The 27,599-nt window shown below is 40.3% G+C and overlaps 1 protein-coding gene across 1 annotated transcript in view; it reads left to right on the top strand.

The window, feature by feature from the left end:
- Positions 1-1,226: 1,226 nt before the first annotated feature.
- Positions 1,227-27,599, top strand: part of TMEFF2 (transmembrane protein with EGF like and two follistatin like domains 2) — a 186,402-nt gene continuing 160,029 nt past the window's right edge. The window contains exon 1 of the mRNA XM_085066049.1: positions 1,227-2,200. Within this exon, the coding sequence (XP_084922175.1) occupies positions 2,179-2,200 (22 nt within the window). The 5' untranslated portion in view covers positions 1,227-2,178. The remainder of the gene's footprint in view (positions 2,201-27,599) is intronic.

Raw genomic sequence — 27,599 nt, 5'->3', positions numbered from 1 at the left:
ACACACAAATGAAAAAAAAAAAAACTGTGAAAACTGTTTTTCAAGATCTCAAAATATGAGCATGGAACTGCTCGCTGCAGGCCATATCCAAATACTCTTTTTGCTTATCTAGCTCACATTTCCTGATGAACCACCCTACTGCTGTTTTGAACTTGTCAGATTCAAGCCATGTGGGAGCCCTACTCAGCACAGAGCTGAGCTGAGCTTCACATTAATGCAGTGCCTGCCACGTAACAATACCTCTTTGAAATACCTTTTTTACGTGGGATCAGCTCAAGTATCCTCAACAAAGAAATTATCCTTTCCAATCCTCCTCTCTTCAGAATTTTTGCATAAACTAATCTAGTCCAAATATGTATATATAATTAAATGCATTTTATATGCTCTTTTTTGATCTGTATATTCTTATCCAGAATTGCCCTTCAATTAAGACCCCTGATTTATAAAGATTAAAATGTTAGTTGTATGTTTTACTGTTACAAAAACTATTCATTGTTACTTGTTAACTGTAAGAAGAGATAAAGTAGGTTTTCATACATTTATTGTAAACATCCCTAGCACAGGGGTCAGGAGAGCTAAGGAAGAATGATGTAGGGTTAAAAAGAGCAAAGTGTTTACTGCAGATATTTCAGTTGGTGTGTACAAGAGTCAATGCTGGAGAAAGCTAAAGAATAGCATTGCTGGAAGACCCAGCTCCCTTCTGATTATTATGGACACAAGCCCTGAAAAGAAGCATAACAAACCATTTAAAATCAAACAATTCAAAACCAGAGGTGGAAAATGGTTTGTTGCTGAAGCTTCACTGGATGTGACCTTCGGCTAAGAGCACTCAGAGTGTGCACACCACCAGATCTAAAAATAAATGATGGACAGAAAATTGGCAGGATGCTCCCTGAGGTCTAAATGGTGTAATGTCATGTAGTTTGTGACTGCACAGACATTTGTCACTGCAATCCTGCATGAAGGACACACACTGTGCAAACCCTTGTTAATGTGCTACATTGCTTTTCAGTTCTGATGGTGAGACTTGAGCCTGATGTTTTCCCTTGTCTTCCCTGAATTCATTGTGGGAAGCTATCTGATACTTTATGAATTGCACAGTAGCGTCTGCCGTGAAACACTCAAGTACCTGATTACAGCATATGCCTGTATTTGACAGCTTCATTGACAAATTTGTTAAAACTCTTTTCTCTCTGTGCTCCCTCCAGGGTGCTCTGAGCTGCTCGTGCCAGGGGAGGTCACCCAGGAAGGCCTGTGTGCTCAAGAGGAGCACCTCGTTTGTCGTCTCATTCATACCTCTCAAGATTTTTAAGATGAATTATTTATCAAAGAAGCTTCTGTCAGAAGTTCGGACAGCACATGTCTTCTTTAATTATTCCTGACTTTTTTCCTCCAGTGAAGCACACGGTGAGTTTCTTGAAAAGAGAGTAAAGATGCTTTGTCTTCCAGATCCCAAAGAAAAGGCTGAAGAAAAATGTCTCTCTGTGTGCTTGTATGCCAGCAGTGACTAAAGACTACAACGTCCTGATATCTATGCCACAGATCCCTGCTCAGATATTCAGCTCCCTGCATATGGGAGACTCCAACCAACATCAGTGGGAGCTGGAATGTGCTGGACTGACAGTTCTGGATGCTGAAGGTCTTTTTGTCATGTAATATGCATTTTAATAGACTAGACAAGACACCAGCCAGCATCATCACAGTCTTGGTAATGAGGGGGAAGATGTGTTGAGAGGACACGAGAATTAATTACACCACCATTGAGATCAGGCACGTGTAAGAAGGGAGAATTCTAATGGGAAGGCTTCACGTGCAGCCCATCTGTGGACTGAACTTGCCTGTTTGAAAATTAGCCTAAGTTTTTCCTGTACTTTTACTTTCCAAAGAAGAATTCGGTAATGCTTCAGGTGCCTCTCTGCAGGGGAGTCAGTCAGCCTGCATTTACAAAACAACGACATGCAGAAAGACCTGAACACAATAACTTCTTTCTCATTCAAATTTACATTACTTATGGCTTGCTATGAACATTTGCATAAAAAATATCCAGTTTGCAGAGACATTTTTGTTCAGACCTGAACATATGGAAAATTTCAAATAATCACACATCTGAAGAGGCCCTGGCATCCAAAGGCTCCCACAAACATTCTACAACATTCTCCTTTGTGAGAGAACAACACCATGGAACATGCTCTGCTAACAGGTAAGAATTGCAACCTCTACTTAGGGAAAGGTAATTTCATAAGTTCTTATTCCCAAGCTTGTTGCCCAAAGCACCTTCTAATGCCTGTGACTGAGCAAGGCTGGTGATATGGCCCAGCTGGACTCCTGCTCTGGTCCAGCAAGAGCTGCCATGACTTGTTATGCAGGAGCACATTGATGAGAAGGTTTTCCCATCACCTCATGAGCAAATATTCATTTCACCCAATGCTTTGTGAAAGACAATTGGTAAAATAACAACAATTCCTGCATATGGGTTTTAATTTACCAGAGTAAACCATGCATTTTTTGCTTAGGTCTAAAACGTGACTTTAAGTTTTCATTTAAGCTTGTTCCCTTCCAGGAAATTGGAGCTGTATAAATGCTTAATGTAAAAAGAAAAGGCTAAGAGATAAAGTTGGAAGGGTGAAGCCATTAAGAAAAGAATGAGAGCAAGGATAAGGGAAGGAGAACAGCTAAATTAAGACAGAATTATTTCCTTCTTCCACCCTGAAATGGCCAATGAGTCTTTTGCTTACAAAGTTTCCTTTTGGAGCTGAGTTACCCACTCAGCCTCCACCTGCCCCACCAGTTTTGTGGCATGTCAAGGCTCCAAATGAGCCTCAGGTGGGCTGGCTGGGCTCTTGGAGCAGGCAGCTCTCAGGGAGTAGGAGCCAGGCTTGGTTTCTTTCCCATGAAAGAAAAAGACATTGAATAAGAGCAAACACGAGCTCCTTCTTCACCACCTGGCAGCAGGTAAGAGACTTTGTGCTTTATAAAATGGTTTGGCTAAAACAAGTTACGCTGGTGTTTCCAGTTTAGTGGGGAGTGTGTCTCCCTGCATGGAGATAGCTGAGGTCCTGTTCTGCTCACTGTGGTTTGTTTGGAGTGTTACACCACTAGCCAAAGGGAAGAGGAACAAGTGGGTGTCTGTGTGCTGCCTGTAGGATGGGCTTTTGGAGAAGGGGGCAATTCTGGTGTAAAGAGTGAGCTCTGGAGGTAGAGGAACGACTCTGAGCTGTCAGAGGGGTGTGCTCTGGTCTGCTCTTCGAGGTTCTTTGTGATGTGCTCTGAGCACAGTGTGTGCTGTGGTGTCCAGCAGCAGGCTGGGGTTTAGCCCTTTGTGCAGTGCCTGTCTGGGGGCTGTTAGTCAAAGGGGCTCCTTGAGCTACAGGTGAGGATGTCTCATTTTCTGTATGCTGTAAAACTGAGTGTCTTTCCACACTCCTAGTTTATCATGTTTGCAGGCTGTTGGCTCATTTTGCTTCCTCAGGTGGTCTGTGGTTATACTTAAAAAAAGAATAGTTTCAGGAACAGAATTTTGGTCCCAACAAACTTCTGCCCTGGTCAATCCAGACCCCTATAACCACACCTGAGGTAAACCTAATCTTCAGCTGTTGAGTAGGCTAGAAATCAGTTTTATTTGCAGCTGGGGAATGAGGTATGGCTAAAGAGACTGCCACAACCACTGAAGCAAGAATCTCGTCACTGGTGCTGCAGAGCACAGGTGCTGGCTGCCCAGGGGTGATGTCTCAGGCATCCCTCGGGAGGTTATCCACTCGTGCTGGTGACCAGGAGCCTCAGTGATGGGCTGTGGCTCCCTTTCCTCATCTTGGCTTGGCACCAAGTCTCCAGCATCCTGAGGATTTTTTTTCCATTTTAGAGGTTTACTCTGTATTTCTCTTTTCTTAATGAAACAAATAGATCTTTGTGTTTGAATTCTTCCTCCTGTTAATGTTGCTCTGCTTTCAACTAAGACCATTTTAATCTGTAGCTCTTCTTCCATACATATTGTCTCTATGTCAAACCATACACATGTTGTTCTCTCAGCCTTCTTCAGAATTTTTCTATGTCACCTCTGAGATAGCCTTATTTACTGCCTCCTGTTTCAGGGCTCTGTCCTTATTTCTTTCTTGGATAAGTTAGAGAAAATTTGGAAACTGTCAATACAGAATTGTTTGAACGAGGTTTCAAAAAATCTCCCTTTTGATCTGTGTGACTGAAAAAGGAAATCTTCAGTTCTTTAAAGAATTTTTTTTCCCAAAGTACTGATGGAAAAACTGTGGGGTACTCTCCTTCTACTGAAATTAGCTGTAATGTGAGATGGGGGAAGAATCCACTTTAGCTATCCATTTTAATAGCAAATATCTGACCTTTCTTTTTCCCAAGGGTTTTGTACCATTTCTGCACATCTCTGTTCTGCTTTTTTATGATCTTCTGGTGTTTCATGTGCTGCTTTTGTTTTTTTCATGTTTTATTTCCATGCATAGAGTGTCTAAATTTGTTATAAGTTGCACTGGAACAGAACTCTGTTATCTATATCAATAGAGCTCTGCAACATTCCTTTCCTGCCAAACCATATTTACTGTATATACTGTATTTTTAAACAGCAAAACACTTATTTTGAGTTGAAAAAACAGACTCATTTTCTTAATTAACTTTTTTATGGAGGGTTTAATGCATGTTCATTATAGAAATTGCCTCTCTCCTCTGAAAATTGACTGTAAAAAAGTTCTTTGTGGGGTTCCGTATTTATTGTGCCTTAGTGATTTTCATATAAAATGCATGCAGGTTGGTACTGAAAAGATGCTTTTGTTTTCCTACCTGGCAGCCTTGTGCATTCAGCTGAGGCTCTGGCTCAAGCTGGGTCTTTTACCTTCCCATGCATCAGCACCAGCAGGACAAATTACAGCTTCTGTTTACACCTGCCTTTTCAGTGTGCTTGTGCAGGTGTGACAAAATACAGCCTAGCAAACAGTTCTCCTTGTTGTGTGAGGAGACTCAAATCTGCCTTGCCTGCTGTTGTGTTGGCTCTGTAAAACTAACAGGCCTCAGGAAAGGGGAAAATAATATTTCTTTTTGGCATGGCCACAGGTACGTTTACACTTGAGGAGCATGTCTGCTAGACAGACAAACAAATAGCTGACATCTTCACACAGTCATGTCCTGGAAATCAGCTGTGCTGCTAGCCAGGAAAATAAATCCTTTTGAATTAGGCAGCTGGTTGTGTTCTTAGCAGCTTCTATAGGTGCCTGATCCTGGGAGGCTGTGGTGTGGAGTTTTTCCCTAATTCCCCAACAAAAGAAAGTCCTTTCAATTGTGTAATTTAAAGCTGCTTTACAGCCCAGGAGTGTTGAACACCTTCTGTTTGGTGAGTATAGTGTGGATAGGCATGATCAACACCCAAGCTCCTGCAGTGGTGCAGGGGAAGGAAATCCCTTACTGAACATTCTGCTGAGAAGTATGGCATTGAGGCAAATCATTCCAAGGCATCAGGGGCAGAAGAGTTGCTCCCTGGAGGACAATTGGTCCTCTAGAATCTGTGAACGTTTTGGTGAGTGGCCTTTTGGACATGCTTGGCTACTTTGTGGAGTAAAGTTGATGCAAAGTGGGGATGGGTCAAAATAAGTTTGTCCCAGAGTATAAATTCACAGCTGTGTTTACTGAAGTTTTGGTGGACCAAGGAAGGCTTTGGTTTCTGAGCTAGCACCAGCCAGCCACCCCTCTGCAGCCACCGAGATCTTAGTCATGTCCCTCTGAAGCTGCTGCTTGCAGACATCTCTTCCTAAGCCAGTGTATTCAGAGACTGGCCCAGGGTCTGCAATGCTCAAGTGTCTTGAGATTTTTTGGTGCCACTTTGAAATCTGCTATCTGCAAAGTAAAATGGACAGAAAAGAAATCCACTTGTCACTGTTCATCTATTAAGAGCTCTTGATGGTTATGAAAGTAGTTACATCTTCCTGCCCCATCCACTCCCTTGGAAATACTGCTGAATCCAGCAGCATGAGGGACAAGGGGACTCCTTGAGTTCTTTCTAGGTAAGATTTGCAATATTTTTTTTTCCAATTACAGTGTAGATACACATAAATGGAAGATATGATCATTTTGCTGACCGGTTCCTATGTGGTTGCTGTATTTGAGATTATTGTAGAATCCCAATGTATGGCTTACAACTATTTTGTTTCACCCCTGTGCTTTATTCCTCCCACGTGCTTTTTTCTTCATTTTCTTCTTGTAATATTGACACATGTTCATCCTACCTGAGGTTGCCACTTTATTAAACACCCTTATAGTGCATCTGGTCACAACATCACTGTATGGCTACTTTCAGTGAAAAGGTTCTGCATATTGTTTTAATCAAAGGGTTGTATCTTATTTTTTGAACAGTAAAATTGTACGTAGAAAGACCAGCATTAATTGATGAGAATTAATTGCAAATGGGCTTCTTGGTGCAAAAGGAAAGGTTTTAATTTTACTGTTAATATAAGGAAAATATTTTTAAAATGCGTCAGGGAAAAAAAACTCACATGGTTCATTTGAAATGTATTGGGTATGAATAGCAGCTCCACACTTCTGTGGAAGATGCTTACCTGGAATTTAAAATATGTGCCCCTTAACACATGGCTCCTAATTATTTTCTTTAACATCTTTTGAGGTAAATTATTGTGTAGCCCAGGGTGACTGGGTTTGCTCCTCGGTTTTGCACCCAAACAGCAGTACTAGGTGGGTATATACTGAAGTGTTAAATTATCTCTGTATGCCCCGCTACTCTAGTTCTCTCAGCTGTCAGAAATAAAAAATAAATAAAATAAGAGACAGAATTTAGGAAGAGCTCTCCACATGGGGACCTTGCCTGCCTCCATCAGTCTGTGAGCAGAGGGCACAGTGCCAGGGCTGTTTGTTTAAAGCAGTGATACACATCCTTCAAGCAGGTGTCAAATTCAGAAATCCCTGGGCTTCACACCACTTCATGGGCAGCAAATTCCTCAGAGCCCAGGGGATGTATTATTCTTGTTGTCCCTTTATTTCCTTGAAAGAGGGGGAAGAGAAAGGAAAGCTCTTTGCCTTTGTCCTCACCCTCCAAGTTTTGCAAGGGCCCTGTTCCTGCAGATGAGTTTGTAAGGGCAAGACCTCTATCATGACTTAATGCTGGCAATGAGACAATATAATCAGAAGCCTTTTTGGGGCTATTAACTGAGACTGTGTGTTCTGCCATCCAGGGAGTAGATTAATTCCCAGGCAGTGGTCTTGTTTTCATCTTTCGTAGTGTGAAAGCACTGTTTTGGTGGGCTAATTATCTGTGTGTAGCAAGGAACAAAGGTCGGGGATATGTGCTGATATTCTGAATGAAAGAGAATTTTCTATGTAATTGCTGAGAAAAGTCAGGAGTTAAGAAAGCCAGCTGGACTTCAGGCTCATGAAGACCATAATCACTCCTCTTCTGCCTTCTGAGACACTGCTTGTGTAAAGGGCATTAAAAAAAAAAAAAAGGCTTGTGTTAATAAACGCAGCTTTCTTGATGTCAGGAGACTTGAAAATACCATGAAGAACATTGTCTCTCCATTCCTGCTGCTCGAGCTGCAGTTGTTTGTTGTGGCTACGAGTGAGCAGATCTCAGGAAATTAATGAGCTGCTGCCTTGTTAAGCATGGTAGAGTTTAATGGAAATGTGTTCCTAATTTCTGAGACCCCGCTTTTGCTTCCTCTCTTAAACTTACTAAGGAAGAATTTGTTAACTTGCTAGTCATGCAAGGGTGCATCATAGAGGGGGAGGGAGGTGTCTGACATCTCCATGTTTGTGATGGGAATTGTTTTCCATGCTGGTATCCTGTTCCAATGTGTTTGCTACTTAGAAACAAATATGCACCGTTTTATTTTGGCTTGCTTTTTCTATTGCTGTGCACAAGTCTGGGTGTCAGAGTACATGGATTGGGGTCCTCAGAGAACTGGCCTGTTCATTACCAATTAAAACCAGAAATTACAGTGCTTTTGCTCTGGTTTAAGGTGGCATCTCTAAGAAGTGACTTGGCAAACGCTGTCTTAAACAGCTCAATCTTTTGATGAAAACTTGAAGACTGAAAGCACTATGTTAATTAGTAGAGCAGCAAATCAATAAACGTATCACTGTTGCTTCATCTACTGTCCAAATAAATGAGTTCAGTATTTTACATCTGCATTTCCCTTCTTTACCCCTCACCCTTCTGAGACAAAGAATTTAAGATCTTCACTGCACTTGCAGCTCTATGAAGGACAAATTAGAAACTGCTACTTTCTGTGAATACAACAGACTGATGTATTAGAGAATTTTTTTCTGAAAATGACTTTCATTGGAGCAGCCAGACAAAGTAATCTATTTTAGATCCATCTTTGCAAATAGGTCCTGTTGAAAAGGCTGACTGCTAAGATTGTTTGGCTCTCTGAATGAATCTGGCTTTTGAAAAGTGTTTAAAGATTTAAGCTTAGCCCTAGACATCAATTTCCAAAAGCTTTTGGACTTCAAACAATGAGCTTAACTAGCCTCTAGAACAACATGAAAGGTAGCAAAATGTCTAGAACGTCTACTGAAAAAGCCTCTAATATCTCTAAGTGCCCAATTTATCTCTGGATTTAGTGTTAAAACTGATGGAATTTTTAAATGGAGAAAAAGTTCTTCTAAAATATAATCATAAGCTGCCCTAAAACACTGCTCTGAACTGACTGGGACAGAAATAGTTTCTTACATACCTATTTTGCATTAAGATATGCTGCTTGAGGGGATGATTTACTGTTTCTGTCAAAAGGAGCTGCAGTTCCTGTTGCAGAATTGTTAGAGGCTGAGTCTAAGGGGATTAGCAGATTTTAAGTTTAAGCTTTTTGCTGTGTCATTTGGTTAATTTATGGTACCTCTTGTAGTGGCTGTGGAAATGGTCTGCTTTCTAATGTGGTACCACGGATGGTTTTATAGAGAATTTTAATTGCCTTACAGTTAACACTTTTAACTTTCTTCTAACTCCCTTCTCCACTCATTCCTCTCCAGAAGTGAGGACTCCTGCTGTTTGACTCCAATTTATCTACTTTATCCTTACTACTTCTGCATTGTACGACACAAACATTTTAGATGTGGGGATGGAAACAAACAGGTTTGTTAGAGTAATGGCAAATGTCTTCCTTAAAATTTTCCAGGTCCATAATGTTAAGGAGGCCATAGAGGACTTGCCAAGATGTGGCTGTATTGCCACAGATGTGACAGTTGTCATGTTTTCATGTTATTTTAATTTGCAATAAATGGAAAACACAAGTTTTTCATCAATTATCACCATAGCTCTTCAGTCAGATTTGTTCTCCTGTGATGATTGTTTAATCTAAGATGTGATTTAAGTGTTTTTTCAGCTTCTGGGTATGCTTTTTGAATCAAAGTTATGAAATAACTTGGCACAAGACCCCAGGGGATATCAGAATCCTGACCTGCCTTCCTTTCCCTGTAGTTTCTCAAAATGGCCTCTTTGGGTGCTCAGTGCTTTCTATGCAGAGTTCTAGGTTTGTACCAGGGGTGTGTGGGAGAGTCCTTGTGGGGGGCACAGCTTTTTCCAGTAATTTTGATGGTGTCCATCATAAATTCTGCTGTCAGCTCTGCACTGGTCACTGTACAGAAAATTGAGCCCTTCTGGGAAGGGCTGTTGCCTTTTACAACCCTCTTGTCCCTCCCAGTCCTCTGGGTTATTGTAAATTGCTGGAGAGGTGGTATTTTGAGGTGTTAATTAACATTTTACATGCTTGTCACATCTTTCTCAGGCCCACCCCCCCAGCCCCTTTCTGGGATTATAAATGATGGTGTTTTGAATCCCAGTTTTCCTTGGGAAGTTAGAGTTAAAAGACCAAGCTGGCATCAAATTACTTGTGTGTCTCCTTATCACAGGAGGTTATTGGCAAAATTAATTTCCTTCTCATAGTCTCCAATTAAAATACAGTTTATCATGATGTACTTTATTGTGACTCACATGAAAAGACTTTAATTGATTATTTTTCAGCAGGTGGAAATGCTATTTGTAAGGCTTTGGGTGATTTCATGTGGCACTGCTTATACATATGGGAGGAGAAAGAAAATTCTTGATCAGTTGATGGATTATTTCTAAATTGGCTTTGTCCTTAATGTTACAGTTGCTAATAATGATTTATAATGCTTGACCATTTTCTCCTCCTTCAGGAACAGATTTTAAAAATTGCTGCATTTGAATGTTCTGTTCCAAAAAATGTTGGGTTTGGGATTTTTTTTTTAGCACTTTTATTGTCTCGTTCTTTTCTATGGATAGACACAGTGTCATGCTATGAAGGACAACCTTCAAAGCTGCAGTGTCACTGGTGGCCATGAATGTATTTGTACAACCTGAGGAAAGCTTGGTGTAATTATTAGCTATCAGGGAGTATTACTCTGGTACTAATAACTATTTCAGAAGTAATAAAGTTTCAAAGGATAATAATAAAAAATGTTTTCTATTGGAATTTTTAATCTACTAAAGCAACAATCAAGTGTGCCCTTCATGAGCACCTGAATGCATATTTGACTCTGTTCTTTCACGAAATATAGCTAAAGAACTCCTTATTTTTGAGGATGTGCTCAAGTGTTATAGGTGTCAAATACCTACGTTTTAATATTAGAATCACTTAGGTTGTGAAGGTTTTTGATGCTAGTTTGACAGATGTGCTTGATAATCCCAAATCAATTTTGGTGAGATTAGAATAATTTGACAGGTTTGGGTGCTGATGGCGGGGGTGGGACCATTTTGTTTCAGTTGTTCTGCCCAGCTATTCTAATTAATCTCCACTTAATTTAAAGAAATTACTTACTGTATCTGATAATGAGTTAATTTGTAATTCAATTAGCAGCACCATTTGCAAGCCTTTAATTTGAGCAAAAACACCTGCTGAACTGCTCAGCCCGTGCGATACCTGAGCGGGGGCAAGATGGATCTCTCTCCCCTGGCATGCCAGGATGGGCAAGGCCAGGTCACACCACTGCCCACAAAGATGGACTGGTGCCACCTGCCTCAAAATACAGAAAATTTGTACTCCTTATAAGTAGCTGTCAAGTGGTGTGGCCAGGAAAGGCTTTTTTCCTGCAATGTTCTGTATTTGGGTTGTTTTGACCCAGCTGTTGGCAAGGAAGTGCTCTCAACTCTCCTGCAATACTAGAATATCATGTTGCCTCTCCACACCGCCATTTCCCACACCCCAAGTTCTCTGGAGATTTCTGGTAGCCATTTAGCAAAGGCATTAGGTCAATGTTTAAATTTTTTTTGTCTCTAGTGCCACTGAAAATGGAAGGATGCACCACAGATTGGATTGTTAACAGTGCTCTGAAGGTTTGTGGAGACTGAGAAAAAAATAAATAGGTGAATTGATTGGATGAACAGATACTTTCAGCCATAATCTTGGCTAGACTGCGTTGCTAATATTTTTTGTTTTAAACAGAAAGGAGAGGTTTTGTTTTGAGAAGTTTACAAGGAATATACTGACAAACAGCTCCATTTCAAAACAACAAAAACCCCCAAAGAAACAACCCACTCCCAAACAGCCCAACCAGACTAAAAAACCTCACCAAATAGCCTGCAGATCAGTCCCTTTCTAAAACTATTTTACTATTTTGGATTGCTCCAATTAATTGAAAAATTGAAATATGTTCCTTAGCTTTGGGAATCTATAATGCAGTGAGGAAGGTGGCTATAAAGTCATCTGCTCAAAATGGTTACACAAACTACATGGCCCTTGTTAAATAGAAATTTTTGGGGTGGGTATGATGATATGATCTAAAATGCAGATAATGACATAACCAAAGTAGAAAAAGCAGGTCTGCAGAAAAGTGGCGCAACAGGAAGGGTGACAGAGGGTGGCATAACACTTAGTTCACTGGGAAAGGAAAGGACAGAGGAGGAAAAAAGAGATCAAGTGTCTGTATTTCCTACTAGACTGTGACTCAGGGTGGGAGTTAAGCCAAATGACCAGATTTAATGCTTCTAATCACTTTTTTATTCTAAAGCTCTTTTTTCCCCCTCCATGACTAGCACCATTTAAGAAAAGACTTAACAGGCCAATGTTCATCTTAATTATGCTCTTTCAGGTTTGTGCACACTCACAATGCCAAGTATTCAAGGCAATCCAAATTTTTCTGCCTTTGGCAGAGGGAATTAGCTGCCTCCTCCTAACACTTATATCCTATGTGCTGTATGTCACAGCCCCATTGAAGTAAGAGTGGAAATGTTAAAATGAGGTTAGAGCTCCTGAATATTTTAGATGTTTAGAATCACAAATAGAGGGAGGTAAAGCAGAGTTCGGCTGCCAGTTGAAGACTGGTACTATATGGATCCCTTATATTTGAGAGTTGCTGGTTCTTGGCATAGTGGGTGCATGACTGTAGTGAGTATCAAACATGCACACCTGTGTTATCTGCATTCAGAATTACACCAGGTGCCTCCAACAAAATTATTTTTGAATGAGCATCATTGTAAAGTGACAGCTATTGTTTTGTTTAGGTTTGGATTGTTCCAGGGACTTGGATGTTTTTGTTGTAACGTGGTTCCTAGGAGTTATTTCTTTGTCTACGTGACTGGGAGAGCCTTCCTCTTTGAGAGCTCTTTATGTGTGGCATTTATGAATAGCAAATATAAAAATCCTAAACTTCTACATTAATTGATTAAATAACTGGGCAATGTAATTAAAATATCACAGTAATTTTTTATTTCTTTTTTTTTGGTCACTGACTTTTATGACTTACTGTTATTTCCATATTCCTGAAATATGGATTCCTAAACTGGAACGCAATATTTAGAAATGCATTTCCCTTGGTGTGCAACTCAAGATGACATTAGTCCCACTAATTTAATGTCAGCTAAGAGCTCTTCTTGAACAACTTAACTCTGATCCTTAAACACTAACTCATTTAATAGTTCCAGCCAAGGGGTTTTTTTCCCATATGGTTGTATTAAACATATTCTTGCACTATTGCCAGTTTATCAGGTCACTGTGCTGTCACCAGCTTACCTACTCACTTTTTCATCTCACTGCTGAAATAATCTTTGTGCCCTCAGCACTCTCACAAGTGTTTCCAGCTATTCATGCCTCATTATTGAACTGCATCAGACCTGATCCCTTCAGGACTCCAGACACTCAAATCTGGTTTGCTGATGTTGGCTGTATCTGGTAGTAGCTGCACAACTGTTAAGTCTTTAAATTTAGAAAGGATTTGTTGTGTAGTTCATTCATGTGTCCATTATAAAGATCTTTAATTATGTTGTGAACATCTGAGTTGAGATAATCCCATGGTAAAGGGCTAGCTTGTATCATTATTTTTGCCCTTATTGGTCAGGTCTTTGGCCTTCTGTGCTTGAAAAGCAGAAGGAGATTTTTTCCAACTCAAATGCACTTGTTATCAAATACTTTGATAATCCCATACTAACTTTGAAGTTATTTTGTCTTGTGTTTATGTCAGACAATTACTTCCACAGGATCGTGGGATAATTCAGGTTCAAAGGGACCTCTACACCAACCTCCTCCAAGCAGTGTTAGATGTGAGACAAGGCTGCTCAGGGCATTAACGAGGCAGACCTCAAAAACTTTCAAGTGTGGAAACTGCACAGCCTGTCTGGGTCCCCCTTCCTCTGTCTTCAGGGTGAAATAATTTCTCTTATCCCTTTCACCTTCACAGTTTTTATTGATATCTTCAGTATTTGAAGTTAAGGATTTTTTTTCAGTCTTTATTCACCTGGCCTATCTTATTACTTTATAAATGTTAGTAAGTGATGGGACAACATATAGTTATTAAATCAATGCACAGTACTATTGCAAACCTGAAGAGGAAGGGTTTTGTACAAACTTACTGCTTTGATGCAGAAAAGGGTTTTGTTGTAGAAACATCTTCCATTCAAAACTGAAGAACTGTGATGTTTTTCAGACAAACAAAATGTTATAATATGTTGTTCTATAACAAGTCAATGTTCTGTATCCTCAGAACAGGCATCTGAGTGGCTGAAGGTTGCTGCTGCTGATGGCAGTTGTCACTGTGCAGTGGGTAGATGCTCCAAGTCTAGTTATCACAGAAAGCACGCTGGGTTAGACAGCATCAGTTTGTGCTTCAGTTGGCAGAAAAGCTGTGCTGTCCCTGGGAGCCTGATCCAAGGCAGAAGGAAAGCTTTTCCAGAGCTGAGCTCTTTCTGTAGAGGAAATGACATCTGCTTGCATTGTTTTATACCTGTTTTGAGAATCTCTGCTGAATAGTCGCCTGCATTGGCGTCCGAGGCTGCCTACCCAACATGCCTCACAAGCACTGCAATTTTGCTGTAATCCCTCCCATGTGAATTGAGGCACACTCTGAGTGAATTACTGGGAAGAAGGATGGGAATTGTGTTGTTCTAGTGGAAGCACTTTAGGAGCAGATACCGAGTGTGGGGAATGATTCCTTCACTGATCATAACACAGTGTTCTAAAGTGCTGTCCCTTTGTCTCCCAGAGCAGACTTAAGGGAGTGCTTTAGTTTATTAAATGTCATTTATCCCTCAGCTCTTTCTTTAGTTCTTCTAAATCTCCTCTGCCTTCTGGTGCTGGGGAAAACAGAAGTCTACATAGGATAATACTTGGTAGGTCATTTACTCAGTAAAAGTCCAGTGATGTCAGTAAGAGACAGGGAGCCAAATTCCAAATAGCAGATAACTCTTCATAATGATGGACTTCAAGCTATTCAAGTGTCAAATTGCAATTGCTATTTATAGCAACTTTAAAATACTGGTGTCCGCACTTTAAATAGCAGCCCCACTTCAGGGTAGACATGAGGTATTTTGATGTGGGCCTGTGTTAGGATATATGAAGTGGTAAGGATGGCTGAAATGGAGCTATAGGTTTGCTAGCTTGAACACTTTAACAGTCTCGGTGTGAAGCGCAAAGCCTTTGTTTTAAAACATGTGGTTCACAGCACTGTTGCTGCACTAGGTCAGGTGAAGTGTCCATCCAGCTTGTGTCTTATTTCAAACTGTAGGCACTTGAGGATACTGAAGGAAAGAGCATTTAAAAAGGTGTGAAGCAGAGGATGATATTTTTCCTAGTACATCTCCAATTTAAAGACTCCCTGGGGCAGTACGCATTAGCAAGTGTTCTGGAAGGTGTCGAGATGGCATACTGATGTGCCTAGGCTCATTCTGATCACTAGTTAGATAAACATGGTGTTAAAATTGAACTAGTGTTTGTCATCTCTTCTACCCTAATAATTTCTTACAAAGTTTATCTGATAAATTGTATTCAATCTAGGAAATTCAGCATGATAGTCAAACTGAAAATCTCAAGAATGGGAATGTTAGCTGAGTGGAACACATAACCTAAACCCAGTCCTTTGCCAATAATATACATTAGTTATGATTTGAATATTTTAGTATGGTCTTAGTCTGAATTAGCTGCAAAAAAAAAATGCAGCTTATTTTTGGAAGACTCGTCCAGTTGTTCTTTTTTATTGTTTCCATCACTATAGGGCAGAGTTAAGGCTGTTTGGATGCCCTCAACTGTAATTATGCTATTGCAAGCAATTTATGAAATGTTTACATGCATATAATACATTGTATATTAACTTCATTAACCCTAATGCGCTTTGGATCATATCCAGCGTTGATGTGTTGCTGAATTTGTAAAATGCTTTGGGATACTTCAGATAAAAGGCACAGTGATAAAGTGGGAGTTAGTAATTACCATAAGCATGAGGAAGTGGTTATATTTGACTCTAGCCATTGACCCATAACTCTTGGAAAGAAATTGAAAACTAAATGATAGATACTGCAGAGTTGCATCCCATCAGAAAAGCCATGCAATTTCATAGTCTCTAATCTAACTACCCAGTTCTGAAGGCAGAGGGTGAGACATTTTTGTCTGGTTACAGTTAAACAAAGTGCTGAGTGTTTCTTTTCCCACCCTGCTCTTTGAGCTGAGCTGTAGGCTTGCCGGAAGCATCTCAGCCTCCAAAACATCAGCTGCACTGTTTTAAAGACAATTCCATTCTGCAGTGTCCTCCTTCCTCTCAGCTCTCATGACCATCCTTTCTCAGTATTGCCTTGGCTCAGTGATGCACACGAAGCACAGTCTTTGTGATCCATCACCTTCTGGTGATCTGGTATTGGCATTTACCTTCATGAAGTTGCTCAGCTGAGTGTTGCCAGACTGCAGATTGACACGGTCAGGTATCCAGCAGAACAGGAATCTGCCACACTCCAGATCTCATGAAATCTGGGCATCATCCCTTTGGCTGCCAGCAGTGAAACTTGGTTAGCAAGAGACAAGGAGAATATATCTGACAGTTCGCAGTACAATGTGTCTCACTGAGGCCAGATTAGGAGGAATTCAAGAGGTTTTAATAAGTGTGTGATAGCTACAAATGAGAGGAGACCTCATCCCAGGCTCCAGCTTCCTCATGAGGGAAAGCACAGGGTCAGGCACTGATCTCTTCTCTGTGGTGATCAGTGTCAGGACCTGAGGGAATGGCCTGGAGTTGTCAGGGGAGGTTTAGGAGGGATATTAGGAGCAGGTTCTTCACCCAGAGGGTGGTTGGGCACTGGAACAAGCTCCCCTGGGAAGCACTCATGGTCTCAAGTCTGCCAGAGTTCACAGAGCACTTGAACAACATTCTTGGGCACATGGTGGATTTTTGGAGCTGTTCTGTGCAGAACTAGGAGCTGGACTTTGGTCCCAGTTGAGTCCCTTCCAACCCAGGATATTCTCTGATATCAGTGTAAGGAAGGCAAGCACATTCCTTCTGAGGGCAGGAAGAGAAAACTTGCCTGTCTAGTTTGTACAGTCAACAACTACTAAGTACACCTTGTCATTTTCTTGGGATTTATATTTGGGTTTTTAAGTCATCTTTTTTGCTTTTTGAACAGAAGACTGTTCAACCCCTGTATCTTTATATAGAAAATTCTGTTGGAGGTGATCCCAATGCTGTCAATCACTAAATGTCATGACAGCATAGCTAAGAGCTTTCTGGACAGTAGGAAAAACATGGAAACACTCACAGAGACTTACACAAAAAAGATAAATAACTTTAAAGTCATCATTGACTCTTCTATTGAAAACATAACGGTGAAAGGAACTTGGGGAAGAGGGCATGTCTTCCAAAGGCTTGAGGGGGGCAGTGCATTTTCAACTCTAAAGTGAAACACGCTACTGAAATCAGTCTCTCTGCAAATTCTGAAAATCAGGTCTTGACGTGAGGTTTAGTTTTTATGCCTCTTGAAAGCATCCCGCTCTCCATGGCTCAGGAACAGGAATTCATCAGCAGTGTGTTATTTGTCCTGCTAAGGGGTGTCCCTCTTCTGCCAAGTGGTGGTGTGTATCCTTTACATTGTAGTTCAGCTGTAGTGCTCTGCAGGGGCCTGAAGGCACCGCAGACAAAAGGGCTGAACTTCCACTCCATTTTCTGGTATTTGATGACTCTCCCAGTGTATCAGAAATATTATTTGTTGTATTTCCTATATTACTCAGTAAATATTTGTCATGGTGAGTAATTAGCATGTATGTCATAGAAAAGGTCATAACAAACGTATCATTTAACAACTGAGTTATAAACCATCTCCTTCTGCTGGTGCCAGTTTTTGTGTAAAAAAGCTACTTCTCACTGCTGCAGAGAACACAGTGGAAGTCCCAAAAATGCAAATATTCTTAGTTAGAAGATGGATGTCAGAAGCATCCTCATCATTTACAGGGCAGCTTTGTTTCTGGACAGAAAATGTCCTTGATGGATTTAAAAACAGAATAAAAAAACTCCTCGTGGCAAGCAGTTCAAACCCTCCTCTCCCAATGAGAAAGAAGTTAAGTGTGCTGTGTGGCACTAGATATAATCTGCTTACAAAGAGGGCATATTTTTGCCAGTAAAGCAATTTATTTAGGAAAACAGACATATCAATCTAAGGTAATTACAAATTGCAACAGGAAAATTAAAGTAAGTACCTTAGAGGCACTTGTTGTGGAAGGAATTTTCAAATAGAAACATACTGGGTGGAAAAATACAATATGTATTGTTTCTGTCCACAGTCTAGATTAGTTGCTGCATTAATATGCACTAATGTACATTTATGCACTCCTGCTAATCATATCCAGAGCACTTCTGAAGTAAATAGACTCACTGTGTTCCAGCTAGTTCTGTTGTACAAAGCACAGCACTAATCAAGCAAGTTATCTCTGCAATTAGGGAATAGAAATCACTGGGGACATCATGCATTATGATTTGTCTGCTCTATTTTTAAGATCCTGAAATGCAAATAGATAAAAAATTTTGTTAGAGGTAAATTTTTATTATTCTATCTTGAAATTAGTGTTAGACAGGCACCCAAATGGCACATATGGTCAGAAATTGCTGCCTTCTTTCATCCCTTCCCCCCTCCCACTCCCCATGCATGATGTGTTGTTGAAGCACCTAACCCTCCTTCCTTGCCAGAAAGCAAGAATGCAGCTACTGTTAGGTCCTGAGCTATCCTAGAGGCAGATGCTTTTTCCTGCCTTGCAGCCCAGGGAAGGGAGGGACAGAGGGGAGAAATCAGAGGGAGTCAGGGAAACAAGAGCTATCATTTGTGCAAAACCCTCTGAAGTGTCCTTTCTGACAGGTAATATCTCCAAGTCTGGGGTGGAGAAGGTGTCCTTGGCTAGCTATCAGGAAAGCAAGAATTTGCTCCTTTTGCTGACAAATTACCATCAGGAATTCTGTGGCAGCCTGAGTGTTGTCATTCCTCTTGGAGCTCCAAACCTGGTGTAGAATAAAGACTGTGCCAGTGGAGGCCATTGATGGAAACTGAGCACACCTTGGCTTGGCTTGCCCAGGAGAGTGACAGCAGCCACAATAACTGAGTCCTAAGAAGCGGCAATGTCTTTGCACATGGGGAACAATCATCTCCTCCACATTTGCCTGAGCCTTTCACATTTCAGCTAGACTATAGGCTTAAGTTCCCAAAATTACTTATTGGGGCTTTGTCTGTGTTTCCATTTATAGCCTCAGAAAACTGTTGCTATAAAACCACATCTAAGGTATGTCATTTGGGAGGATGCAGCACCACATATTCTGGAAATCAGTAACCAAAGATAGCCCATGCATGTAGGAAAAGAGGAGATGTGGTCTGAACCAGGAAGAAAACTAACGTAGTTAATATTTTTTCAAGCAGAAGTTACTGAATGGAGAAATTTAATCAGACAAGTCTGAGCAAAGATGTGATGGAAAGGTAGCAAACAGGATAGGAGGTCCCTTACAAAAGTGCTGGAGGAAGGTAAATGTACAAGCAGAGAAGGATCTGGCCCACACTATTTGTAAATTCAGGTTTTCTTTATTATAACATATAATTTGTTTTCCGTAAATAATGTAAAATTGTATCAAGTGATAGGTGACCACCAGTAGTTTTTAATCCAAATGTTGGTACAAGGATGCAGAATGTACAGAGCAAACTGTTCCATCCCTCTGGAGAGAAGGGAAATTTCTTATCTAAATGTGAATTGTTTGGAAGATGGATACATCCCATTTGATTTAGAAGCTGAAAAATTACCTAAATATATCTGAAGGCACTTTATTTTCTCTGAATATGTTGCTTATTTCCAAATGATCTAAGCCAAGCATATGTGAGGTCTTTCTGGGGGGTGGATTGGTGTCAGTGTGCCACAAACACAGCTCTCCAATACCCAGGCCTGGGAGCTCTGAATAAAGGACAGCTGTTAGAGGGTGCAGAGGTGGATGTGGACAGCAGGAATTTATCCTCAGTTAGCTCAGGAATAAAACACTCCTTCCACAGGTGTATTGAGCAGTGCATCCCAGGAGTGCCTGCTGGCAGGTAATCCATCGATTGCAGACGGATTGCTGCGGGAAGGAGAAGCTATCAGTCAAAATATGCTCCTCTTACAGCAGGATGTACAGCAACTGCAGCTGACCAAAACTATTCACTGCCAAAAAAAAAGTTGGCATGTTTGATCATCTCTCTCAACCCTTTCCTCTGACTCCTGAATATATGTGTATTCAGATCTGGTTTTTTTCAGTGTGTTTGAATAAAGTGAGGTTGTTTTTTACAGACTTTGAGTAGTAGATAAATCAATAGTTGTAATCCTGAGGCACACAGGGGTAACACTGTCAGCCAGCCCTGGGGCTTGAGCCACAGCATGTGGAAATAATCTGTTGAGAAAGGTAAAACAGGTTCAGGCTGTAGAGAAAGGGAAAAGTGGGTAAAGAAACTAAACTTAGCAAACTCAGTGGAAATCAGAAAGGAGTAAGAGTTGCAGATGTTGGGCAGACTGAAGAAGCCAAAGCATGCAGTCTGTTCTGCCTTCCCTCCATATTTCTCATGTCTGCTGGTCTTTGGCATTTTATGGGAGGTTTGCATTCATTTTCTTATCAGGTTGTTTTCAAATTGAAAATCCTGGGATTTGTTTAAGTGAAAGGAAATAAATACATTACTGAGCTTTCAATATTGCGATGTTTTTGCTGTTGGGGTGCTATAATTTGTAACTAGTAAGTTTTCTTGGTATCTCATCACTGTTTGATGTTAACTAAATGAAAAATCCAAATCGCAAGTATGAATCTGAATTACAAATGTTTTGAAAAGAAAAAAGACTTCCACTCTACACATAAAGACCTTACAGGAGGGATATCTTACTTGGAGGGAGGGAAAAAAAACCAAACAAACAAACAAAAAAAAAGGAACAAAATAAAGCAAAAGCAAACTAAAGCAAACTAAACCCTCAAAAACTAAACGCACACCCTGTAGAGGGTTTCAGGGAGGTGTGTCCAGAGGCTCTGGCTCAGTGAAGTGCTGCAGCACCTGCTTGGTTTCCAGGAGCAGTGCCTCTTTCAGCATTAGTATCAGACCACTTAGAGCACTGATCACGAAACTTGCTCATTGGAGACAAGATTAGCTTCAGCTGATCATATCTGTAGCAGCTCCTGTCTCCTCCAGACCTTTCTCTGCTCCCTTAAACAGAAAACAAAAAGAATGTGTTTTTATACCTGTGTGGAAAATGGATTTGGGCTTTTTTGGAAATGTTACCCTTCTCTTTATATAGGATCTGCTTGCAGAGAGGGTAATCAGCAGTGCCTTTGTGTGTTATTCTAATCATCAGTGTCAGCAGGTCATGTCTTTTTCTCTTAATAAAAAAAAAAGGGGGAGGAGTTTTTAATAACTCTTAAATTTTAAAAAAAAATCCACTTTATGAAATATCTACCAGTCAGTGGTGCTTTATTATACAATTCACTATTCCCCTATAAAACTCAGTGCCAAAGCAAAAAATGGCATGACAGAATCCTTTTGGTCCAGAAACACAGCTGGACTGCAGCTCTGGTGCTTTGCAGAGAATCTGAGCTCTCTGGAATAGACACTGCTGTTGCAGCAATTGTCACAGAGTCCCAAAAACATGCCTTGGATGTGGGCCTCATCTCCATTTGTTGGGACAAGCTTGGTGATTTTGGGTGAGAACATGGTGCCATCTGAGTGCTTGTTTGAGCAGCATCTGCTCTGTCAAGGGTATCATGTAAAATCTGGCTGGGTTTTAGTGATTCCAGTGTTTCAGTGCTCTGTCACAACAACATGAGAGCACATCTAGGTCCTCTGGGTCCCATTTTTGTTTGTGGAATAACTGCTCTTCACCTTTAATCTTCTTCCCACATCCTCTTCCTCCAGTAACCAGGTGAAAAGCCAAGGCCAAGTTGCAAGGCTAATGAAGCATCCCTTTCCATGCTGGACCCTCACTGATGTCTGTAGGTTGTGGTTTTAATGGGCAGGGTGACAGAGGATAGAGGCCAGGGGTTCAGCCAGGTTTGCCCCAAGATCACTATCACTACTGCTAGTTCAAAAAAATAAATCTAATAAAAGGGGTATTTTTGGTGAGTAGTTAACAACAGCCTATTTTTGCCCAAAAAAAGTCAGTTCAGACAATTAAGTCAGTTCAGACAATTAAGTCAGATGAAGAAAATGAAAATTTACAGGTGCCATGGCTAACTAAGTGTATTGCTTTCTGCCTGAATCCAAAGAATGTGGATCTCCATGTTCAAAAGCATGAAATATAATTGTAGCTAATGCTCACACAACACCCTGGATGCAGAAGGACAGCAATTTGTAGGTTCTGAGACACTTGAAGACGTGACTTTTGTCCCTGTAGTTGCTGAAGTTGTCTGTCTTATTTCTTGGATCCTCCCAGTACAACATTTCTGAACAGGCATCACAGGATTTGCAAGGCAATACAAAATGACATTGGAGATACCAGTCCCAAACAAAGACAGGTGAATATATGATAGATACCAAAAGGTCAAATTCTGCACTGACATTTACCAAGACGTCTCTGTAGGTCTTGATATTTTTTTCTATTATCCCTGTGCTTACATTTTATATTCATGTTGTCTAGATTCTGCAGTTCTCACCTCCAAGCACACCTCTTATTTTAACCATCTCTTCATACCTGTTCTCCCCTATGCGTGTCTATATGTTAAAATAACTTCTATATACCTTGGTATACCTTGTATGAAATTATTTAAGGGTGGAGCACCAGAAAAGCATGAATATGTTTATGGAATAGTAGCTAAAACCCTGGTTTTCTCAGAAATCAAACCTAGTGAAAGTCTAGTAGGTAACTTGGGAAACCTTGAAAGGCAAAAAATAGAGGCAGAAGTAGGTGGCCTCAAGTTATGGCCCTTTGTGAATACCATGAAATTAGAAGTTTTGTCCCATTTCTTAATGGTAGCTAGCTTAAACCAAGATATTAACTGCAAAATAACCAGAAGACTAAGCTTATTCTTAAATAAAAATTTCTGAAGGCCAGGAAATAGCTGGTCTGAATCCTGAAATTTGCGCTTTGGATTTGTGAATGCATCAGTAGCTTACAGTTCTCATTAGTGCCTGCACTAATTAGGGATGTGGCAGCTTTAAGGGTGTGCACTTCCAGTGTGGTCTCATATTGACTCTAATTTAAAAGGTGATGTTTGAAGAACTTAAAGATGAGAAAGTTAAGGTCTAATTTGTTTGGGAACGCTAAAGTTCTTTGTCCCCCTCAGCTGAACATCCTTGTTCACGCTCTAAAATACACTGTTTCAAGTACTTGATAACTTATATCAACATGCTGCTTCTCTGTCTCTCTGAATTTGAATATTTGCCATGGTTTGTAAAAGGATTTTGCAAAGCAGAACAAATTTCAGACTTAAACCTCGGTGCTGTGTAAGGTTGTGGAGGGGCACTCACCTTGTCACAGCTTCCTAAGTGATGGGCAATTGCTTAACAGGGTCTTTTGTACAGGCAGTGTGTTGGAAGCACTGCTGTCACCTCGTGTATCTTCCATTAAGTTAAATCAGAAGGACATATCTGGCCATTAAATTGTAACATCTAACAAAATGGTGTGAACTGTTTGTGAAGTTCCACGTGAAACAGCTTCAGTGAAAGGTATTTCTGAGCTTTTTTTCCTTCTATTGTAAGCCCTAAGCCCTTACCCTCAACAAGAACATGATTGTAAATTAAATGTATTCATAGATGCTGGAAGACAAGACAATGCAAGACAAGACAATGAAGTGGAAATAATCCTGTGGTAATTGCACCAATCAAAGCAAGAAATTCAAATTTTCTTCTTTTTCTCTTCTATCCTTTTGTACTTTAGTTGCTTCATCACAAAAAATCTGGGTCACACGGGGTGTTCATGGGGCTTTTGAAATCATTCTGGAGTTAACAGAGCCATAGAAACTTGAAGCATTCTTCTTGTAGTAATATTCTTAATCATAAAGTAATATGTGATTAAGTGCAAATTAAGTCGTAAAACAAAATAACTGAGTGAATAAAAAGATCATTACACTGAACAGAAGGTGGTATTAGGAGCACAAAAGCAGTGAGAAACAAGTTTATATCAGAGTAACAAATAGTTTCTCTAATCTGAGATCTGTATCTCTTAGCTTGTACTCAAAAAGCACTTCCCCTCTTTTAAGGGAAGCGGGTCTTTAAGTACTCAGAATGCAGTAGCAGGTTTCCCTTCTTGTCTGTCTGCATGAGGCGAACACGATTGGGAAAGAGATTACAAAGAAATAAAAGGATATTTGAAGTGTCAGTGATGACAAAGTATGATCCAATTCTGCTGCTGGTCTTTTTAAGCAGAGTGGTAAAACTGAATTTTTATGTAAAGTGACTTTCCCCTTCTGGTTCATCTCCCTTTTTAAAGTGCATATGGAGAATAACTTGTTCCGCTGCCGTTGCCTCCTTTCACGGGTGAGTTTTGATCAGAACGAAGCTTTTGATGTCAGATAACGTTGATTCTATTTCATTGGAAACAGTTACGTGATCTCTGCCAAAGAGCAAGTGCTCTGCTTTTCCTCAATCTGCAACCTTACTTTTAGAATTAGCCCTGGGCGTTCACAAGTTACATCTCTGAACTGCTGCTGCCCAACATGCTTTTTGTTTCACCTGTGGATTGTGCGAGTGCAAGGCTTTGTGCAAATAGAGCAGTTCTGAAGTTTTGTCTCCTGCTTCAGTGGATTCTTTGCGCCATTCCCACGCTACCTATTCTTCTTTTTTTTTGTTTTGCTTTTGTATACAATGCAGCTTGCTTTGCTTGTGATGTGCTGCAGCTTGTTTATGTTTGCTGCTGCATGATAGAGTCAATGTTTCTCTGATTTTAGTTTTCCTTGACAAGTTAATGACTCCACATCATTCTTAAATAAGACTTTATTTGGCATGGCACTGAATCTATTGTAAAAGGAAGAATAAGACAGGTAACATTTTTTAAAACTAGAAGTAACAAAGTATAATATAGAAAAGGGAAAAAATGCCAGTTTGTTTAGTTATTTCAGTGAAACCAACAGTGGACTTGTTATCTAGTCACCTGAATCTGATTAAACTTTTCTCTGATAACATATCGAATGTAAAAGTTATGGACCAGTATTTTAGAGGAAAAACTGTATTTTAGATTTTAAGACACTAAAGAATATTATTGCTGAGGATTAGATTTGCTACCAAAAGGTACTATAGTCTTGATGAGGGAAACAGAATTGTAAAGCTCAAGTAGCTGTGTATAACTGCAAACCAGATGCTACAGCACACTTCTGATCTGACCACTCAGCCAACATCCACATTGGAAATGGAAGTAGTTTTCAGGAGAGGAATGAGGTTCATCCATTCTCTCTGAATAAATACAGTTATCTTTGCTTGTCTCCCTCATTGTCCTCATCCTATGAACTTATATGTATGAGGGCCAGATTTTTTTTCTGTGCAGAGAAGCAAGGCTTGTTGCTGGCTTCTCTAACTTGGAAGCTTCTGTCTGTAACAATTTCCCCAACAATGAGGATGTTTATTGAGTAGATACCCACTAGAGGTTGGGCATTTCAATTAGAGAACATCACTCTTTGCCAGAGCCTACCCTAGCAGATGTCTCATTTTCTAATACAGTACTGAATTCTTCCTGACATTTGAATTTTTGTCATGGAAATGCTGCTCTGCAGATATGGAGGCAAACTAAATTAATCTGCTGTGCTTTAAGGGGAGGAGAAAGGGTTTGAGTCTTTGTGCATGTGTGTGTGAAGTATATAGCATGACAAAAAGCAAAACCCTTGATGGCTTTGTTATGGCTCTTGTTTGTTTTTTAAGTAGCAGGAAAGTATTCTGAAGACATATGGAAATGCAAAGCAGTCTAAGCAATGAGAGCTATCTGATGGGATATGTGCTGAAAAGCAGGTGTACTGTGTGGGAGGGCAGTGGAATAGCCTCCAGGACTTTATTTATGAGAATGTCCTTTATCTCTGTCTTCCTGCAGCAGACGTGTGGCAAAACTGTCTTTTCAAAAGTAGATCAAAGAATGCTACCAATATATTCTTCTCACTTCCCATTTATCCTTCCATGTCTGTCATACAACCCATTTATTTTAGGATCCAAGGAAAGTGGAGAAATTAAATTTTCTGCCAACTTGATTGCAATGCCATCTTCCTTTGTTTCAGATTAATTGGTGCACGGTGTGATGTTCTTAAATAAGCTGTTATCTAATGCAGTGAAAGTGATGGAGGGGCAAGGGGATACCTGTTAATGACGGTACAGCTGCTCCCTTTTAGGAGTGCTGTGGTTTTTCAGACATGACTTCTGGTCTTTAGGTTCTCTTCAGTAAATCACTCATGGTCCCAAGAGCAAAGAAGTTCAGTTGATGGCACAGAAACATAATGTCACTTTGTACTAAAATTTGCCCAGAGTCATCAGAAAGACTAATAACTTGTCCAGTATTACTTAGGTGCCCTGTGTGTCTTCAGGGTTATTTTCTCATGTCATGGCCATGCTGAGATGCATCTTGCAACTTAGATGAGACCTGGGTTGTTCTTTCCTGAAGCTATTCAAACATCTTCTTAAACTTTCCCTCTACAGACTTTTTAATAGAATCACGTCAGAGAAGGATCAGCTTCTGTTTACTTGAATGTGAAGAGAAAGAGCCATTAGCTGGACATTTTCTCTCAAAAAAAAGCATCAGTCTCTTGTTTAAAATCACAGTTAAAACAGCCTTGCTCTTGTTAGCTCCTTTTGGCAAAACCTCAGTTAGCCTGTCTCTAGGAGGAACAATGAGGGCAAGCGAGGGTGGGGAAGAGGGAAAGTAATGAGAGAAGAGCTAGAAATTAGGGCCACAGAAATGTGGGAGGTGAGCCTCATCCAGCTCTGCCTTTGGATCCTTCTCTGTTCTCGCTGCAATCAGTGGCATGGCTCCCACTTCCTGCAAAGGCACGAGAAGGAAAGCTGAACCTGCAGTGCTGTCTGTTTTCTGAGGATACATGTTTTGGAGATGAAGAGGAATGGAAAACCATCAAACACGCTGTCAGCCATTGCATAATTGACTGTTTGTCCGCTGCTGTGTGATAGCTGCAGATAAGAGCATGAGGCCTCAGCTTGCTGTAGGTCGATCATTGCCCTTCTGCACACTCCTTGGTAAAGATGTGGAGCAGACTTTCCAAGACAGATGTGCTAAAAGAAACAGAATAACTGGGATCATCTATATCCGTGGATTTTATGAATGGTATATTGGAAAGAGCATTAAATACTAACATGAGTCCAAATCCGAAGCCTGTGTTGTTTCTGTTCCAAGCTCACAGATGGATAATTCACTATGCAAGAGATTTTCATGACCAACATTTCAAGCAATCCTGTTTGCCTTGGACCGGCTTTCTTTAAAAAGAGGGAAAAAAATGTTAACTTTTTGTATCTGGAAGTTTTGATATCTTCTGGATAGAGTGTAAAGAGAGGAACCAAAGAAAAAAGCTGCCTGAGGATTTCCCCCCACACTCCTTAAGTGACTCAGAGAACACAGGAATCTTTAAGTCCAGTTAAACTGGAAAGTGTCAACTGAAGGTTGGATGGCAATGATTCATTCATAAGATGTGTGCTACGCTGTGAAAGTCAGTGCCACAAGATTTCCTTCTAACTAGAAATTTAATAAGAACCATGAAAGTGGTTGAAGTATTAATAATATTTTAAATACTTATTTAAAAAAGAAAGCTTTAAAAGTCATCTAAGTCTTTGTGTTATAAGCTCTTTCTTAGACCATAGTGAAAGAATTTCTTGTATAACCCTTACTCTTCTCTCTTCCCTTCCTCTATTGCTCCCATCAGTGGCTGCTGTCCAGCTTGCATTCCAAATCACAAAACTCTATATCAAAATT

This window comes from Lichenostomus cassidix, chromosome 7, assembly GCF_008360975.1.
Source record: "Lichenostomus cassidix isolate B80296 chromosome 7, HeHo_3.0, whole genome shotgun sequence".
Lineage (NCBI taxonomy): Eukaryota > Metazoa > Chordata > Aves > Passeriformes > Meliphagidae > Lichenostomus > Lichenostomus cassidix.
The sequence above is the reverse complement of the archived record's forward strand: the minus strand, read 5'-3'. Positions and strand labels throughout refer to the sequence as shown.